The sequence below is a fragment of the Triplophysa rosa genome, linkage group LG17 (assembly GCF_024868665.1).
Source record: "Triplophysa rosa linkage group LG17, Trosa_1v2, whole genome shotgun sequence".
NCBI lineage: Eukaryota > Metazoa > Chordata > Actinopteri > Cypriniformes > Nemacheilidae > Triplophysa > Triplophysa rosa.
In genome coordinates, this window is record NC_079906.1 from 19720504 (window position 1) to 19739659 (window position 19156).

Sequence of the window (19156 nt, forward strand, 5' to 3'; positions counted from 1 at the left end):
TCCAACGGACGTCTTAGATTAAGTTATAAAGAATTAAACAACAAAATGAAAACAATGAAGTAGCATTCCGTTTCAACGCCGTAAAGTTTTTTTTCTAAACCCACAGGTATTTAGTTTTATGAACACACATGAGTCATTTTATGAGGAGACTCGGCTTTTATTGCAGGAGCCGCTCGAGAGCTGGTTCATTCGCGCACGAGAACTGAAGCTCGGATGGGGAACTGACAGCAGGACATCTCACAACCACATTCGCCCCAAAGCAAACGCGTTTTCTGACTGAAATATAAACAACTCTGTGCGTTGCATTGTCGACAGTTGCGGGATTTATCTGTTGTGAGTCGATACTCACGCTGGACGAGGACGTGAATGGAAACGGAGTTTCTGTGAAGGAGAGTTTACTTTTTAGCCGACTGGCTAACTTGCCGTGAGACATGAAGACTTCGGGTTTACATTCAGACCAACAAAGTTATAAACTCAATATTAATTAGTACCGACACTTTTAAACGCTTTAATTTAACGTTAGTTTATTTCGCGCAAGCCGAACAATGCCGGACGTGTTTACGTAAGTTGATATTACTTCATCATAACAAAAGACTGTCTTTTATTGAGGAGCTCTGGGTTTCAACTTTATTTTGCTTACGCATTTCGCGTTTAGTTGACTTTTTTAATAATAAAATCACACGTTTCTTGTTTAGGTAGATTTTTACTGGCGTTTTCATTATTTTATACACTTAAACAATACTGGCGGCAGCCCTTCAGGTAACGTTAAGCATGCTAATTTTACAAACGTTTTCTCATTAAATCTTGTATAAGTATCTCTGTGAAAATTTAGTTTTGTTGACATCTCAGCTTGGTTCATAGTTAACTTTTACATTTGAACTCTCTATTGTGGTCAGTGGGTTGTATTATAGACACTATTAGTTACTTTTGACAGCAAACTGACTCACTTTCCCACCCCCCACCCCACCCAGTGGCATGTCCCCTCACGCACAGGTACCCTGGGTGGGTGGATAACCTGTCAAAGGTAATATCACAGTATATTTATGTCTTGATTCTCTACCATTTGTGGTCAGAGATAATACTAGTGTCTGGTTATGTTGGCTTGGTTGTGGTGTTTTGTGTTTCTTTTGATCACAGAAACCTAAATATAAGGTTCCGTGGGTTTGGGGGTGGCGTACCTGGAAGCAGGTGGCTTGGAGGAAAGGAAAGGATTAGGTTGAGCACTGATGCTCGGAAAGGCACGAGCACAGTTTGGAAGTTCATGTCATGATGATTTGGTGTTCGACGGCTTACCGCAGACCGGGGAGATTGTTGCTGGTCGATTTATATTACGGATCTAGCCCACACAACTACGCACAACCATCTGTAGCATTTTAGATTGTGAACATGAACATTTAAGAGTTTAAATAAATGTGTTATGAATCAGAAAACTGAGTCACAAAGCGTTTGAAGTTGTGCACCGTGACAAATTTGTAAAACCATCATTATGGACGTTCTGCTGATCCAATCTTCCTGTGTATCAGGAAACAGGCCAGGCCTTCCTGCACACGCACAAGTGGGTCAGTAGATGCGATGATCATAGGGGGATGGGTTCTGGCTCGAAATCGTGGAGGGATTCCAGTCCGTTAGATTTAGGTCAACCAGTACATAAGCATCATTTTTAGGTCTGACTGATCAGATGTTTCTGGTCATATTAGCCAATCGCTTTCCTGGAACGCAACGTATGGAATTATTATTCCCCACCATCTCCGTGCCAAGGAATTTCAGCATGTCCTCACTCTAAATACTCACAGCCTCCTCGGCGTAATGTGCAACGTGTCCAGAACAGTTTGGCCACAGATGAGAACTCGTGTGAGAGCTGCCAGATCTGTCCCAGCTACAGTACATGCATTAAAGACAGAAACTTTGAGGAATTTTTAAGAGGCCTTTTTTTGTGTTTCGCACACCAGCATTTTTGAACACGCATGAAATTGCGCATATTTTCCTCACTGATGTGCTGACCCCTCTAAAGAGTGTTGTTGTGTGACAATGAAGGCCCTTCTATTATGCGCACATGGATGTGGAAATGCTTGGAATGCTGGTCCTTTTCGTGGCGGGCTGAAAGAAGCTTTTGGAGAGGAGTGAAATTGAATTACATTATGCTCAAGTGTGTTAATGCATGGCAGCGCTTTGGACGACCCAATTGGAGAGGCTGGGAGCGTTGGAATGGGGGTGGGTGTTCCTGGGGATGGAGGAGCCCTTGTAAACGTCCCGCACAATGCTTTGTCCTCTCGCATGTTCCTGTCGCTGTCTATCGCAACTTTGTTGGGGTTTTATTTCTGGTTTCGCTGGTGACCTTGACAGGGATGGACTTAGGTTTCCTGCATTTTTGATAAAAGGAGGACCCATCGCATCGCATCCTGGAGAGAGTGGAGAAAAAAAGGGTGTCAGTTTTGCAAGTCACTCAACAACTGACTAGTTGCTAGTTAGGTTGATTCGTTTCCAAATGTTATTATTCTTTATTATTTTGCTGAAAGCATGGAAGAGTGTTTTAAATTCATCCCCTTTGCAGCTATACAGCCGGTGCACACAGTAATGTCTAACCCCATTGCATTGTGACTTTTATTTTATAATTCGCTTCTACGAGCATTTCCTCTTTTTAAACAAACAAATGTCAAACCCCTTTACAAACCAAGTTATCCATCTTGCATGAATAGTCCTTAAAGGGATACTTCACCCAAAAATGAAAATTCTCATTTACTCACCTTCGAGTTGTTCCAAATCTGTATAAATTCATTGTTCAGATTAGTGTTGTCACGATACCAAATTTCGGTACCAGTCGGTACTAAATGTGACGATACTTGCATTTCCCGCTATCGTTTTGAGCGCTGTTGAGCAAATTATGAAAGACCTCTGATTGGCTATTGTGTTTCTAAGGTCATCGGATATGTCTTTGAAAGGCTCCTTACTGAGCGCTTGCGCAACCAAATCCGGAAGCGCGTAAAATGATCATAGCATTGCACTCTCTACCGAGCGCTTACACAGATACACACAGAAGTGTTTGAAAGTCTATCAAAGTAAAAATCAAACACTTCTGTGTAAGCGCTCGGTAGAGAGTGCAATGCTATGATCATTTTACGCGCTTCCGGATTTGGTTGCGCAAGCGCTCAGTAAGGAGCCTTTCAAAGACATATCCGATGACCTTAGAAACACAATAGCCAATCAGAGGTCTTTCATAATTTGCTCAACAGCGCTCAAAACGATAGCGGGAAATGCAAGTATCGTCACATTTAGTACCGACTGGTACCGAAATTTGGTATCGTGACAACACTTCAGATGAACACAGAGAAATAAATTAGGAAGAATACTCACAACCAGACAGATTTTGCCCCCCAGTGACTACCATAGTAGGAACAATCACAATGGTAGTCAAAAGTGCCCCAGAACTGTTTGCTGTCCTACATTCTTCAAAATATCTTCTTTTGTGTTCAACAGAACAAAAAAATATAAAGTAATTTTTCCTGTTTGGTTATAAACATTCTTCCAAATGTGTTTCTCTGTGTTCATCAGAACAACTTGAAGTTCAACTTGAAGGTGAGTAAATGATGACAGAATTTTCATTTTTTTGGTGAAGTATCCCTTTAAAGAATGTGTCCAATATATAGGACATCTTTAAATGAGTAGTCCATCCAAAAATGAAAAATCTGTCATCATTTGCTCACCCCATGCTTTTACTCTTAAGCATTGAAAGATTAAATTGAAAGTGAGTAAACAATAACAAATTTTGTATTTTCTAATAATCCTTTAAGACCTCAATGTTGGTTACACCTCCAGTCTCTTGAACCTTATTATTGAGTCTCTTCTTTCTCTTTACAGGATCTAAAGTGAAGAAAGAATGGCAGAGGAACTTAACACACAGCGGCCCTATGGAACAGAAATTCTGCTGTGAACTTGAATAACCTCTTAGCGCTGTGGAGGAGGGACTTCTTCCTTGATTGGCTCTCCATTCACAGCAGTATCCTACAGTAATGTCAGACAGACCCACAGGTTTCCTGCCGTGATGTCTGCTCTGTGACGGCTGGCTCAAATTGTTGCCTCGTTGTAATGCTGGCCCTCGGAGTGGACGGTGGAAGACGAGGGGGGAATGCGGTTGCAGGACGAACGGCAGGAATACCTGCGGCGGCTCGGCAGGCTGGCGTCAACATCAAGCAGAAAATCTCCCAATGGGAAGGACTTAGCCAACACGAGGAAGTCGAGAAGGGGAAAGTTAAAACACACTCTCGTACTCTTTCAGGGGACCTTGTCGGTAACGGAGTTGACGGTAACAAAGCAACCGCTTCAAAAGCTAAAAGCCTGGGTTTGGATTTTAGGGAATACCAGGTGTCTCATAGACCTGTTGTAGATGGAGGGCACTCTGATTTGTCAAGAAATCGAACTCATTTTAATAAATGTGTAACAACGACCCCTGCAACTAAGCCATTGACCACTGTGACCCAAGTCCAGTCCCCTGTTAAAACTCATACTCGCACTTTTTCAGCCGACCTTGTTGGAAACGGATTTGAAAGCAGCAACAAAAGTGATGGAGTACGTAGCAAACCAACTGTGTCAAAAGCTAAAAGCTTAGGTTTGGATTTCAGGGAATACCAAGTGTCTCGTAGACCAGTTGGAGTCCACTCTGATTCACCAAGACATCATGCGAGTAAATTTGTAACATCAACTCCTGCAACTAAACCATTGACCACCGTGACCCAAGTCCAGTTCCCTTTAACTAAACTGAACGTTAAAAGCAATAATGTCAGGACAAACCACTTTTCAGATGTGGAAATTACGCCTCTACCTCAGTGCCTGGATGACCCAGAGGCGTCGCTGCCTCCCGGGAACTTTTACACCTCCAGGGGTTTCTGGAAAGGACTAGAGAAAGATGAACCTTTCTGGGAGAGAGAAAAAGATTCCTCAGCTGTGTCCAAATGTCTTGATGAAATTGGACGCTGTCCCCAGAACCCCACTTTGCCTCCACCTAAACCACAGCGTACATTTAAGTACAAGGGTGCGAGCAGTCCGCCTGTCCAGTGGATGCAGTGGGAGAATCAGACCTCATCAGTCAGTAAATCGAATCAAGTGCGGAGGAATGACATCATATTAAAGCCGCCCAGCTGTCTGCCTCCACCTTGTCCAGTAAACACTGTCAACGGTCTTTCCAGAAACAGAAAGAACAGGTGATTGAATTGTGTTAAACTTTGACATAAAATGTTTTTTTTTGTTTAGCGTTCAATAATTGTAATGGCATAGTTTACCCAAAAATAACAAGTCTTTCACCATTTATTCACTTTCATTTGAAAAGTTGATCAAAACCTGCATATAACTCATTCTTCTGTGGAGCACAAAAGAAGATATTTTTAAGAAATGGTGCTCTGTGTCTATACAATGTAAGTCAATGGGGTTACCAACATTTCTCAAAATATCTTCTTTTGTGTTCTGCATAAGGGGCGATTCACATTTCGCGTCTAAAGCCGCATGGAAAACGCGAGCTTTCTCATGGGGTGCGCGTGTGGCATCAGAAAAGTTGAAATATTTTCATCTCGATGCAGCGCCGATGCGCCTAGAAAAACAGGAGCGTCGCACCGCATGCGCATCGCGACCGCATCACTCCCTATTTGAGTGCGCTTGTCGCGCATCTACATTTAAAATAACAAATATGCGCGCAAAAGACGCGAAATGTGAATGGCTTTGGAAAGACATGATTTATTTTTAGGTGATCTATCCCTTTAAATGCTTTGAACTTGACTTGAGAATTGCAAATTGATCATGTCAGATTAAACATTCTCTGGTACAGGAAGTGTATTTTAAAACATATGTCTGGACATCAAAGGAGTCAGAAATCCATGCTTATTATTGGGTTGATAAAAATGTAGATGTCAGAAACGACAAAAAGATAAGGCACCATTCCACCAATATTATATTTCTTTTTGGACTGTTGTGAAAGAATTTCTTGTGGGGTTTTCCTTTTATAAATAGTGTTAGGCACCTTCCAAAACCTGCCGAACCAGATCACAAATGATATTTCCTTGAGAATATTAGGTGTTGGCCTTAAACTTTCTCATACTGAAATGGCTCGCCTTCATTTCTGCTTTACTAATGCTGTTTTCTAAAGCAAACATCAGTATTGTTAATTGATTATACAGAAGAAAATTATTAAAAATAGGTAGGTACTAGAATCATCAAAACTTGGGACAGTATATTACCACCCTAGCAACACCCTAGCAACCATATTGTCATTTGTAACACAGTAAAAATCACTCAGAATACCAAAGCAGTTGCATAGCAATGTCCTACCAAACAATCCCTAACACTGACATCATATTGTTTTTTTTCGGAAAATGTAAATAAATCAAGTCCTTATGCTTCTTCATTTTGATTCTCCGTGTTGGTCCGCTTTATGTCTTTGTTGAGAGCAGTGATTTGAGTCGAAGTGTGAGTGGGTGAGAGTTTAGTTGTCTGGTAACAGGCCCAGCTGTGATGTCAGCTTTGCTTTGGCAGAATTGCAGTCTATTGTCCACATTTGGCCCAGTTCTGTTTCAGCTGAGGTCACGCTGGGCTCCTTTTGAACACTCGTACGCTCACACGCTGTCGCGTTTACTGCTTCCTCTGATTGTTTATCTAAGTGATCATTTGAAATAGAGCTGCATTATATTGAAGAAAAATGTGATATTTGATACGATAATTGAAATATTTAAAAAACATATAAAATGTTTTAATGCACCTCAATATTTCAATATATTGTGCTGATCTATTATTTATATGCATGCTACAGTATCTCTCAAAGTGAGCATTGAGCAATGATCGTGATATTTTTGTCCTAATCCAGATTTAAAGCCAGTTTATCCTGAAATGTATCCAGCTTGCCACCTTTACTTCCACAATCACTTACCCATATCATATACTATCAACAAGGACGATTCCTATTACAGATGTTTAGATCCTTTTCTTTGCAGGAAGTCTTTTGAGTTTGAGGACGTGGTACGGCTGACAGCCCAACAGGCCTCTAGAGAGAAGGAGGGCAGACGTTCTGGTCTTTTCCACGCCCTGTCTGAAGACAGCATCTATGAGGACATCATCTGTAAGTGATTCAAAGAAAGCCAAGACACATGTCATTGATCAGATATTTCTGTGAAGTGCAATGAAAAATATGTACGTGTTGGAAGAAAATGCAAGACGTTTTAACAACAGATTCGTATGAAAATCAGTAGGCCGTCAGTTTTATGCTTTTTGTTTTGGATTAAACTTCATTTTTAACCCATTTTTTGCAGTGGATATGTCAAGAGATAACCCCTATGAAGACATCAAACTCTCCCCCATGTGTTTACCCATAAGACGGCCGCGAAACTATACGGTTGTACAAAGACAGAGCCCACATATGAAGGTGATTGCATATCTTAAAAAACGTATTCATGCTGGAAAAGGCAGATGTACATTTTTTAGACCCTTTGAAATGACTTCAGAAGCGCAGAAGACTTTCATGTATTATTTTAATATGATTTATTTGACTTCATGGGGGATTTAAGTACCGTAGAAAGACTCAGCAACCATTGATTTCCCACTGTTTATTTTACTTACTTGTGAAAGTAGTTTTGCACCAATGGCCTCTGGATTACTGGCTGATTGTTGAATTTAAATTTCCACTTCTTGTTTTCACTGGACGCAGGTCTCGCCGAAACCTTTCACACTATCTAACGCCGACAGACTGTACAATGTGGGGCGGGACCATAGAGAATCTGTCACCTCACCTACTCGTCCTTCTTCTGCAAACACTCCTAAATCATCCACAGCTAAGCCTGCTACTGTGTACAAGACACACAGACAACCCACGGTACACGCACACAAACACATGCCTTTGACGTCATTACAAGTTGCGCAACCTGCGAATCACCTGTCACCTGTTTCAGTGATCTGTAAAAACGTTTTTATGACATAATTGACATCCTTAATGCATTAACTACAGCACACAGTCTTGAGACATGCATAGTCAGTTGATGAAGCTGACAATTGTTTTAAATCAGTCCGGTATTCCCAATTCACTTATTCAAGTGAATGGCATATACGTATTTATTAATATTATTTTGAAATCTTTCTGTTTGTATCAAGATGTAGGAAAATTTTGCTGCAAAAAAAGCAGCTTGGGTAAATACTTTGGATAAACATGTTTAACAAAAAAAGTCATAATTCCTTGATATACAAATGTTTTTCCTGTTTTTGCCCCAGTGTTTAAGAGTCAATGTGCTGATAGTAGAGAAATAGTAACAGAGAAGAGAAACTAACATCATCAGTAAAGAAATGTCAGCGCTGATGAGGAAGTGATAGGGAGGAAGTGGTAGAAAGATGGATGGATGGTGGCAGGAAATGGAGCCGGAGAGGTTGGGGATTATCTTGAAGAGCGTGTGGATCATTCTGCACATTGCTGACTAATCAGCTGTATTCAGCTTCGTGCCGGAATGATCTGTGCAGTTTTTTGGCAAGTCAAAATCATCTGAGAGAGGCTCATGGAGGAATGCTGTTTAAATGATAGAGAGCGGAGAGAAGAGGTAAGATGATGCTCATCTTAAACAAAACTCGCTCTAGCTTTAACAAAAAGCACGGGAGAAATGTGGAAGTCCTCGGTCTAACCTACATTAGTTTGTGTAGAATGGTTTACGGGCTTGATGTTTCACTCAATCCAAATGAAGCATCTGGAGATGCATTACAGATCAGAAGTTCAGATGCTTGCTTATTCTGTGTCGTTGATGTTTACGTTTTAGATTCATATTTGAAGTATAGTTTCAAATTTTTTCATACTTCATAGGTTATAAAAAACGCATTTATGAATTCAGCTTGCAGTGTTGTTCATCTCTTGTGAATTGTTATTCTTGTCATGACGCGTGGTGAAGAGCTTTATCTGGAGAGAAACACCAGCACACTGTTTCCGTTCATCATGAGCAGATGTCACAAGTGTCTGCTGTGTCACTCCATGACTGTCTCTGTGAAATATTTTCGGTAACGTGCTGTCGATTAACATAGGCAATCATTTCAGCTTGCCCCTTAGTGTGTAAAAACGCACAGGAATAGCATTTACAGTGCTACACGTACAACAGAAACCCGGTGAAGGATTTTTGTTAAAGCATACATATTTTTTCTGCATTAAAATAGTTTGGGGATTCATACTTCATGCGTCTTGACTGATCGGCTTGCTTTCTGATAGCTGTTTGTGACATAATTTAATGTGTCATATTGAAGTGTTACGTTTTATATTTTTACAAACTGATTTATGGTGCTGGTCACGGTATTATTCTCTGCTCAAGCATTTATTAGTTACCCTGAAATATCCCTTTTAGTAACTAACTCTGAGGGAATATCGTTTGTTTTTCTCGCGTAGCTTGTAAACAGGATCCAGGAGATCTTTGAAGCCAAAAGAGGAAGAAAACGCGTATGGGCGACATCAAGCAGAGGTAAGCAGGCCTTTGTCTTTTCACTTGGTCTGCTAAAAACACAAGCCTTTCCTTAAACATCACACAATAAACCTGCGTTCTCTTGCAGAGGAATTGAGTGGAACGGAGAGCGATCCAGAGGAGAGCTCTAAAGGTCAGCGTGTGTTTATTCAAGTGTCACTTGCGCATCAGATCAGCTCAGTTTTTATTAACCTATCGATGCTTGTTTACATTCTTCTAGGTCGCTCGCAGCGTACAGTGTACGTTCAGTCAACGTTGAAACGACGGCCGGGTTACCGCACTTTAGAGCGAGACTTGATCCAGCTTCAACAGCAGCAGCTTTTCCAACAGTTTGTTGTGGTGTCGCTTAGAAAAGGTTCCTCTGGAAACTCCTACACGCCTGAGATCACGCAACAGTTCCCTACAAAGGTAAAGAAAGCCGATGCAGTAAAATCTTAAAGGGAAAATAACGTATTACATTTTTTAGGTTAAGATTAGGGGTCCATTTTGGGGTCCAAATGAACTTTGAAATGATATTCCATAGACAAGCAACGTTTCAATAATCTGTTGCCTTTATTTTGCACGTAGTTCGAGAAGTCTTCACGGTTGTCCCGCGAGGCTGAGGATAGATTGAAGGCCATTCCAAAGTTCTGTTTTCCTGATTGTCAAGATTGGCGTCCCACCTCAGATCACAGCAGGTCAGATGATTATTGAACCTGCTCACTGTAGCGTCCAAAACTGACTTTATTCAATACTACTCTGACACAAATTTAACCATTCGGCATAAATTGATCAGTTAAACGAATCGTTTGTCATTCACAGTGAAACATTTTCTTTTGTCCTCACGGGGGAAGATGGCAGTCGCTTATTTGGATACTGTCGCAAAATCCTGGTCAGTTTGTAAATACGCCAAGCGTGTCTTTTTACCAGAAAATGTTATCAAATGTAATCGTGTTGGTGAATCTTGACATCTGTGACCTTTGATCTCTGACAGCCCAGTGGGAAGGGAAAGAGACTGCCTGAAGTTCACTGCATCATCAGCAGACTGGGCTGCTTCAATCTGTTTTCAAAGGTCAGGAGCTTCATTGCAATGCTGCTGTCGAATCAAACAAGTCAACAAACATCACTATTGTTTAATGTCATGTCTAACATTAGACCTGTTGATGTCACTGGCTTTGTTTCAATTGAGAACCTTCTCATCATGTGTATGCAGATCTTGGAAGAGGTGGAGAGGAGGAGAGAGATTTCTCCTGCTTTGGTTCATCCTTTCATGCACAGTGTCATGGAAGCCCCTTTCCCGGCGCCTGGACGCACCATCTCCGTCAAGAGCTTCCTGCCGGGCTCTGGAAATGAGGTTCTGACTCTGTGCAGGCCGGTGGACTCGCGTTTGGAACACGTGGATTTCGAGGGCTTGCTGCAGTGTCTGAGTGTCACCACACTCTTGCAGGTCTTTGCTTCTCTACTGCTGGAGAGGAGGGTCATCTTTATCGCAGATAAACTCAGGTGCAGCTCGCCATACTTAGCTTGTTATAGTTTTATGCTCTGTTCGTTGTTGGGCTGGTTGAATTATAGGTTACATAAGCTTTGTAGATGTTTAACACATCGCTGATGCAATATGCTACATGAACGCCAGCTAGAGCTAGGAATAAAAGGAATAGTGTTAGCGCGCAAAACAATGTGCCAAAAATTTAATTTTGTATAGGTACGGTTTTGCAACAAGTCACTGCACTGCACAAGTCTCTTTTTTAACTTGATTTGCATTCATGCATTTGGCAGATGCTTCTATCCAAAGCGATTTTTAATTTCCTCCTTTTCACATTTTATTAGTATGTGCATTTCTTTAGCATGTACTAATGGCATTGCTTAACCAAATCCTTGGCATAGCTAGCGGCATGTTCTTCTAGTTGAAATATACTGTAGTTGAGCTATTTGGAAAGGCTTAGATTGCTTGCAAATCGTACACTACACATGCAAATATATTACTCTTGCAAGATGAACTGTACTCTTGCAAATCTTACTTATCACATGCAAATCTTTTAGAAACTAATTTACCTTCTCACTGCCTGTAATGTGTTCTTATTTTCATTTTTGAATTCTCTGTGCAGTGTCTTATCTCGATGTGCCCACTCTGCACTGGCACTACTGTATCCCTTCACCTGGCAGCACACCTTCGTACCCGTGCTTCCTGCCAGCATGCTGGACATCTGCTGCTCTCCTACACCCTTCCTGATGGGGGCGCTGTCACCATCCCTCCCTCATGTTCTGGATATGCCCATTGAGGAGGTCAGTCTCGCATGTTTTTTACTTGGCAAGAATCAAAATTTAAAGACTGTAAACAGTCTTAACAAGCTGAAACGTATAACTTTGCAATAACTTTGTACACATGGACAGAAGGACAATCCCAGCACATGTCATATTTATGGCAATTTATGGCATCCATATGGCAATTTATGGCATCCATAAATTCCTCAACGTTGTGTCAGGATTTGTTTGACACAAGATTTGTCCAAGACACTTTGGAAATTCATACAAGGCCTGCATAGCTTTTTTTAGGGCCATCTAATGGTTTTACGATCATTTGCAAAGAGCATTTTTTGTTGTTAAATGCTTAAGATATTTTTCTTTTTGTACTGTGTTCAAAGAGCATGAAAGATACCTACGTAACTTTGTTGCGTAATATCTGCTCTTGTATTGTGTTGACCTTCATTCATTTTTTGACTCGTGCTTCCAGGTTCTTATTGTGGATTTATGTGCAGACAAGTTTGTCGTTCAGGTGAGTATTGAGTCTTTAGTTCATAATAATATGAATAATACAGGGGTGTGTGCTTTTGTAAGACTCACAGTATGTGTTTTGTGAGGGCTGTGGCCTGACACTCAAGTCAGGACCTGAGAAGCTGTATTTTTTCATCAAAAGACTGTAGTAATACTGTAGTATTATTTAATAGTAGTTAATGCATTAGTTGAAATAGGAACTATTAACAAAAATACTTCAACAGCATTTATTTATCTTATTTAATGTTAATTTACATAAACTAATCGCCACATTAACAATTGCAAACTAAAAACATTGTTGGCTTATTGTTATTGACCAGAATTTCTGTATCTGTGCTTCTCTGTGGAAGTAAATGAAAACAGATGGTGCAAAACTCGCATGTATATTACAGTATTTTATATTTTAAATACTTATGCACACAGATTTGTGCATTAGGCCTTGCGGTGTAAATGCATCCTTAGTGCATAAATGTTCTCTTTCCAAAAGCAAGAAAATGCAAATGCTGTCTAATTGTTTTGAGAGATCAAGGGTAACCCGGCCATCTGGTCTCCATATGAAAGCTTTGCGGTATTGATGTGTTTTTTCCAGAAGAAATATCTGTTTCTACCCTGCTCTTACATGCATCTTTCTCTTGTCATGTCTGTGCTTCAGCTTGGAGATGAAGACTGTATCTTACCTAGAAAGCTGCAGGCAGCACTTCAGGAGATACTAGAAAACAGGCAGGAGATGCTAGATCAAACCACAAGGGATGAGAGAGAAGGTCAGAGTTCTCTTTCACTGATGTGCCTTCACACCCAAACCTACAATACCTGACTCACCAAAAAAAAGTGAAAACTGGTTTCACTTGTGTGTTTGATGTGGTCTATTGTCTCGCATTGTGTTAAATGAGCTGTTTATATTGTAAAGTCATCTTTCATGTTGATTCATATAGAGATGAGTAACCATGTAGCATGCACAAAGCACATTTTTTCAACTGGAATTAAAAAATATAAGATTGTGAGATAAATAAATAGGGAATGTTTTTTACAGGTTTCAGTCTTACATTGCAGTTCTGCTTTTTCAACAGACGATTCAGACCTGAGCACATTGGTGTCAGAAGCATTTGTTTGGTTCTTCGTTGAGCTGGTCGGACACTATTCCCTCTATATGACCGACGGAGGGCCCGGTGGTGCCCGGGAGCTGCAGAGAGACGTTTTTAGGAAATCTCACCCTTCCCGAGGAGTTCGACAGTTCCTTCAACTCTTCATGGACACGCAGATGTTTGCTGGCTTCATTCACGACCGTGAGCTCAGAAAAGGAGGTGTTAAAGGTGAGTGACGGGGATGTTTTGAAATGGCTGTGTTGATTTCTGTTCCTTTATGTATTGAGAAACCATCTTTTTTATCAGGGCTGTTCGAAATGAGAGCTGGAGAATATCTGAATTCCTATCCTGAAACGGAGCTCAGTGGAGTCAACAGATTTCTCAAGGGGCTTGGTAAATCATTTGCTGCTTTCCCATTTGTGTGGAGTAGTATAAAAAAAAGCTTTGTGCTTTGCTCACAACATGTGTTTGTTTGCAGGGAACAAAATGAAATTCTTGCAGAAGAAGTGAGGCGCTGTCCAAACAGCCTGAAATCTTGCGTCACACACCAAGTATGAACGGCTTTCTCACAAGTGTGCGATGACTCAACCAGCTTCTCACAGTTCCATAGAGGGCCTCATGGGTGGAGATGAGGTCAAGACTAGAATCAGCTTGTCCTGCCCCTAAAAAGTCTCTGGCTTGGATTTGCTGTGCCATCACACAAGAGGAAAAGGCTGGAAATGAGTTTTTAAGCATAAGGGACAAAGACGACTGAATTAGAACTCACAGGAAGAGGAGGAGGAGGATGTTATTGTTATTTTGATAAATGAGGACAATAAACTGATTGTGAAAGAGTTGTAACAAGGGTTGGGTTGACAGCCATTTCAAATGTCATACCCTGTCCCTGTCGTTATAGTCTTATTGTTTTTATTGTGCAATGGATTTTTTATTATACTAGACTGAAAGAAGACCAACTGGAAGTAATTTGTCGTTTAAAAGAAAATATAATGAAAAATAGATTGTATTGCTCTTTAAAAACTAATGTTGAAGTAATGTAGGAATTCTCATTTGCACAGAAATTGCCTCTCACTATTAAATGGCAAAAAAAGTGTTTTCCTTTTTTTACTAAATATCTATGTACATTCAAACTGCAGAGATCATTTTCAGAGGCTTTTACATTTTGTACAGTTTCAAATATTTTATGTTAGTAGGCCTTTTGTAACATGAAAATAAACTATTTTCACTTTGATGCCCTAGGCCTATTTAGTTGTGTATGCATTCCGATTTCAGTCTGTATGTAAGCTTATTCCTGTCAAATGATTATACGCATCCAGAATAAAAGTTTGTGCTTACATAATATGTGCCTGTGTACTGTGCATATTAATTTTGTATTTAAAAACATACATCTGCATATATTTAAGAAAAATACTAAATATAAAAGTTAATAAACATTTTTATATAATTACTATTATTGGAAAATACATGTAAATGTTTTATTTAAATATGTATACGCGTATGTGTTTATAATTTTACAAAATTAATATGCAACCCCTGCTGTAATGCGCCGAATGACCACCATGGAAACCGTCTTCTCCAGAACGCAAGAGGGCGCTGGTGTTCACGCGCCGGTCAGTGAATTTACAGCAGAATCAGAACTGGCGTGCGCGTTTGTTTCTGAAAGAAAAGGATGGCAGGTCCGTCTTCGGTCGCAGGTGATGTATTTGTAGATGCTCTGCCGTATTTCGACCAGGGATATGATGCTCCTGGAGTCAGAGAAGCCGTAAGTAAACAGACTATCTTTTTATTTGCGATCAGTGTATTTAAATCGACGAATAAAGACTATTTGACCAGCTATCAGCCAGACCGCAAACTGGTGGTTGAGTTCTTTTTCGTCCGTTAATGAAGCAGTTTTGCTACTCTTTTGTTACTTTTAATTACTACTCTTATACAGTAATAATGTAATCGTGTAGTTTGTGTACTTGTGTGTTTGTAAAAAGGTGGTTTCGTCGGTTTTTTATTAACTTACTCTTAGGCAGCTGCATTGGTGGAGGAAGAAACAAGGCGATACAGACCAACCAAGAATTACCTGAGTTACCTGTCCACCCCTGATTTTTCAACTTTTGAGGTACAAAACTGACAATATCTGCTGAGTTTTAACATAATCTATATATTCAAACTATAATCTTTGTTAATTATTAGTGGGCGAAGAATCCCATCATGCCTTCCATGTCAAACTCCCACGTATTTTATTGGACTTAACTATTTATTATACAAGTAGACATTGTTTGTTTTCTTCAGAAACACGTTCATCTTATCTTTTTTCAAAATATTTTTGAGTATGTGAATCGTTTTAACTGAATATGATTTTTTTCTTGCTGTGTTTTTAATAATTATCTCTGTGTTTTTTGTTTTCATTAGACGGAGATTATGAAAAATGAGTTTGAGAGACTCGCTGCCCGCCAACCCATGGAGCTGCTCAGTATGAAAAGGTAAAGATTGATCTTAACATTTATTACAGGTTATTACTGAAATTAATGTTACTTGTCCTAGTTTACAGAAGGGACGGGAATAATTTGTTCTGCGTTTCAAGTTAATGCACTTTGCATTCATAAGGGCTCATTTGTGCTTCAAAGTTCAGTACTGCATGTCAAGTCAAAACATATCAAATTATGCCGTAAAAGAGTTTTTATATTCTCTTTTATCTCACCTTTAAAGGTATGAGCTTCCTGCTCCATCATCTGGGCAGAAGAATGACATCACGGCATGGCAGGAAAGCGTCAATAACTCTATGGCCCAGCTTGAGCACCAGGCAGTGCGTATTGAGAATCTTGACCTCATGGCCCAGTATGGGACCAACGCATGGAAGGTGTTTAATGAGTAAGTGAACAGACGAAAGGCAAACAATTTATGATATGATTTAAGAGTGCATAGGAGATGACGTTGCTCAATTAGATTTATTTGTGCGTTTGCTGGATTTGATGCTAATAAATGATTCTTTTACTATGAAACAGTAACTTGGCTGTAATGATTGAAAATGCACAAAAGGAACTGCAGAAGGTTAGGTAAGTAACCTTTGTGTAATTCAGTACAATTGACTAAAGCCCTGTGTACACCTGGTATTTTGGGTTGTTAGATCAGAAGTGGATACTCAACGTAACTAAATGTTTCAGAAGTAGTTGAAAACGCACAACCATATAGCATTAGTGTTAATTCTACTCGTAAAAAGTAAACACTTGCTGTTAAACATGCTGTCCGTCATCCCCAAATATTACACGACAGCAATAGAAAGAATGGGTAAATCAAATAAGTACACACAAGGTTAAATTACAATACAGATCAGATGTATGTACTCATCTTGAGTTAAAAATGCACAGGTGACTTTGGCTGAAGTGATTGATGTGAATACTTGTCTAATTAATACTTGTTTTAAGGAAACAAATACAGGACCTGAACTGGCAGCGCAAAAACGACCAGCTCGCTGGAGGAACCAAACTTCGAGAACTAGAGTCAAAGTCAGTACAGCATTCAGTGCATTTTCAGTATCTGCAATGAGTGAAGTTAAATTCAATCAAAATACAACTGTTTTTGTTTTGCAGCTGGGTGTCTCTTGTCAGTAAGAACTACGAGATCGAGCGAGCCATTGTACATTTGGAGAATGAAATTGCACAGACGAAGCAGCAACAGGGTGATGAGAACAAAGAGAATATTCGGCAGGACTTTTAAATATTGAAACCAGTTCAACACCATCTTCAAACTGTGTGGACTTAAACTTATCTCGGACTAGCAAATGATCACTCTTGCAAAGTGTGGCATGAGTTTCTTGTAAATGATGATTTTGTCTTGTGACAAAAGAGCGGTTTACACAAGGAAACAGACAATAATGCTGGTGCACCAATAATAAACAACACTGGACATCACTGGCTTGGAAAAACTTTGTCAATTATAATGATTTGTGTTGTCTTCATGTATGATTACTTGTTACTAATGGTCCACTCTGTTTGTAATACTTTTTTTAAATATACAATAAAAGGCTGAAATTATGTATTGCCTGGTTCAATTCATCTCTTAACAACAAAGGTACGTATGTATTGTCATTTAACCATCCTGGGCAAACAGCTTGTGCATATTTTCTGTCTTGAGCTCGAGCTATTCTTATAGTTTCTTACATGTTACAGTAGCAAATGAAAGCAGGGGTCTGACAGAGTGCACAAATAAAAAAATAGTTTTGTGAATTTGGATTATATCTTGGTTTCACCTTTCTAACATGTTCGAGTCAAATGTATGTATTTTTATTGCAGAGTTGGTTGCGCTCTTTAAATTATCATTGCTCTGTTTGCGTTCAAAAGAATTTAAATTTTTGTGACTGCGTGCTTTTGTCAAGTTTTGTCGTGCTTGTGTGACGTTTGTTTATCGTGATGTCATTTTATTGATATGTAAAACGTATACGTATAACAGTTGTTAACGTAAAGGAACAAATAAAATGGGTTAAAAAAATATGTAATTATCTGAGAAATAGATTAAATTTAATTTCAAATGCCATATATAGTTAGGTCCATAAATATTTGGACAGAGGCATGTTTTTTGTTATTTTAGCGGTGTACCAAAATGTATTAGAGTTACAGTTTTATAATAGACATTGTCTTAAAGTGTACACTCTCAGCTTTATTTAGAGTGTATTCACATCCAGATTAGCTGAAGGTAGGAATTACAGCTCTTTAATATGTAGCTCCCCCTTGGCTTTTTCAAAGGACCAAAAGTAATTGGACCGTTGAATCAAAAGCTGTTTTATGGACAGGTATGGGCTTTTTGTTAAATAATTTCTTCATAAATTAAACACATTAAAGGTCTGGGGTTAATTCTACGTGTGGTGTTTGCATTTGGAAGCTGTTGCTGCATGTGAACCCACATCATGGGGTTCAGGGAGATCTCCATGCAAGTGAAACAGACCATAGTTAAGATTTCAAATTCGCTTAATAGGACTAGATGTTATAATCCCACTATTTCAGCACAGTTGAATTGCCCAATAGGACATTTCTCACGCCTCATGCATGACAGGGAGAGCAGTCAAGAATATGAATAGAGGAAAGGAGGTCGGAGGTTTCACTGGGTTCGTCGGGTAGACATCCTCTGTGTTTGGGGGATAAATGATTATAGAAATACATAGCACCCTTTGTGTTAAGTGCATCGCTTTGCGGTCCCCCATATAAAGACGTATAATCTTAAACTTTGAATATGTTTTTGGTTTAATTAAAATTCTGTTATACAATGCTGGAACCTCAATTCTTGTGGTTGGTGGTGTCATTTTTCTGATGTTTGATTGCATAAAATCTATGATAAATTTCTATATTTCATAAAATGCCACAAAATCTGTGGCCCCCTGGATCCATCTTGGGGCCCCCCAGGGGGCCACGGCCCCCATTTTGAGAACCACTGCCGTATGGCATAACATTACAACAAATTACCATAACCTCGTCGCAACCATATGCGCCACCCCGTTGGCTAAAGCTGTTCTAGCCCCACTAGCACCGTTAATGCATGCTCAGTGCCCCAGTTCCGTATGGCGTAACATTCAAACACACAACACCATTTTATTACGTGGTCATTTGGCAGCCCATATTGTGTCCTTACGTTTCAACCACAATCAGTGGCTGCTTCTCTCAGCAACAGTGGCAAGTTCTTTGACTACCGTCCTTTGGGCCTGTCCTCTGATCCCCACTTCCTTAAGAAGCCTTGTAGTGGAATTGGAAACAAATCCCCTGCAGCCCACTTCCACCGGGAACACTTTTGCTGTCCATCCCCGATCTTCAGCCTCTGCTGCCAAGTTGGCATACCGGAGATTCTTTCTTTCAAATGCTTCTTGCCTCTTCCCAAGGTACAGTCAACTCA

The 19156-nt window shown here is 39.9% G+C and overlaps 2 protein-coding genes across 2 annotated transcripts; both read left to right on the plus strand.

The window, feature by feature from the left end:
- Nucleotides 1-165: 165 nt before the first annotated feature.
- On the plus strand, nucleotides 166-14621 carry dennd2c (DENN/MADD domain containing 2C). The gene is made up of 18 exons (XM_057355945.1): nucleotides 166-562; nucleotides 3856-5195; nucleotides 6972-7096; nucleotides 7287-7399; nucleotides 7682-7846; nucleotides 9386-9458; nucleotides 9547-9591; nucleotides 9679-9866; nucleotides 10026-10135; nucleotides 10260-10329; nucleotides 10432-10509; nucleotides 10651-10940; nucleotides 11543-11720; nucleotides 12169-12210; nucleotides 12862-12970; nucleotides 13277-13519; nucleotides 13598-13684; nucleotides 13770-14621. The coding sequence occupies exons 2-18, from the start codon at nucleotides 4084-4086 to the stop codon at nucleotides 13799-13801; spliced, it is 3060 nt and encodes a 1019-aa protein (XP_057211928.1). The 5' UTR covers nucleotides 166-562; nucleotides 3856-4083; the 3' UTR covers nucleotides 13802-14621.
- A 298-nt stretch (nucleotides 14622-14919) lies between these two features.
- Nucleotides 14920-17310, plus strand: bcas2 (BCAS2 pre-mRNA processing factor). Its single transcript, XM_057356971.1, has 7 exons — nucleotides 14920-15050; nucleotides 15303-15395; nucleotides 15689-15759; nucleotides 15986-16147; nucleotides 16282-16332; nucleotides 16702-16782; nucleotides 16867-17310. The coding sequence occupies exons 1-7, from the start codon at nucleotides 14958-14960 to the stop codon at nucleotides 16991-16993; spliced, it is 678 nt and encodes a 225-aa protein (XP_057212954.1). The 5' UTR covers nucleotides 14920-14957; the 3' UTR covers nucleotides 16994-17310.
- Nucleotides 17311-19156: the final 1846 nt, after the last annotated feature.

Excerpts from the sequence above, each read along its gene's own strand:
- bcas2 (XM_057356971.1), top strand. The coding sequence starts at position 14,958 with ATGGCAGGTCCGTCTTCGGTCGCAGGTGATGTATTTGTAGATGCTCTG. Across the intron at positions 15,051-15,302 it reads CTCCTGGAGTCAGAGAAGCC|GCAGCTGCATTGGTGGAGGA; the intron begins GTAAGTAAACAG and ends ACTTACTCTTAG. Across the intron at positions 15,760-15,985 it reads GAGCTGCTCAGTATGAAAAG|GTATGAGCTTCCTGCTCCAT; the intron begins GTAAAGATTGAT and ends TCACCTTTAAAG.
- dennd2c (XM_057355945.1), top strand. The coding sequence starts at position 4,084 with ATGCTGGCCCTCGGAGTGGACGGTGGAAGACGAGGGGGGAATGCGGTT. Across the intron at positions 10,330-10,431 it reads GATACTGTCGCAAAATCCTG|CCCAGTGGGAAGGGAAAGAG; the intron begins GTCAGTTTGTAA and ends GATCTCTGACAG. Across the intron at positions 13,520-13,597 it reads CAGAAAAGGAGGTGTTAAAG|GGCTGTTCGAAATGAGAGCT; the intron begins GTGAGTGACGGG and ends CTTTTTTATCAG.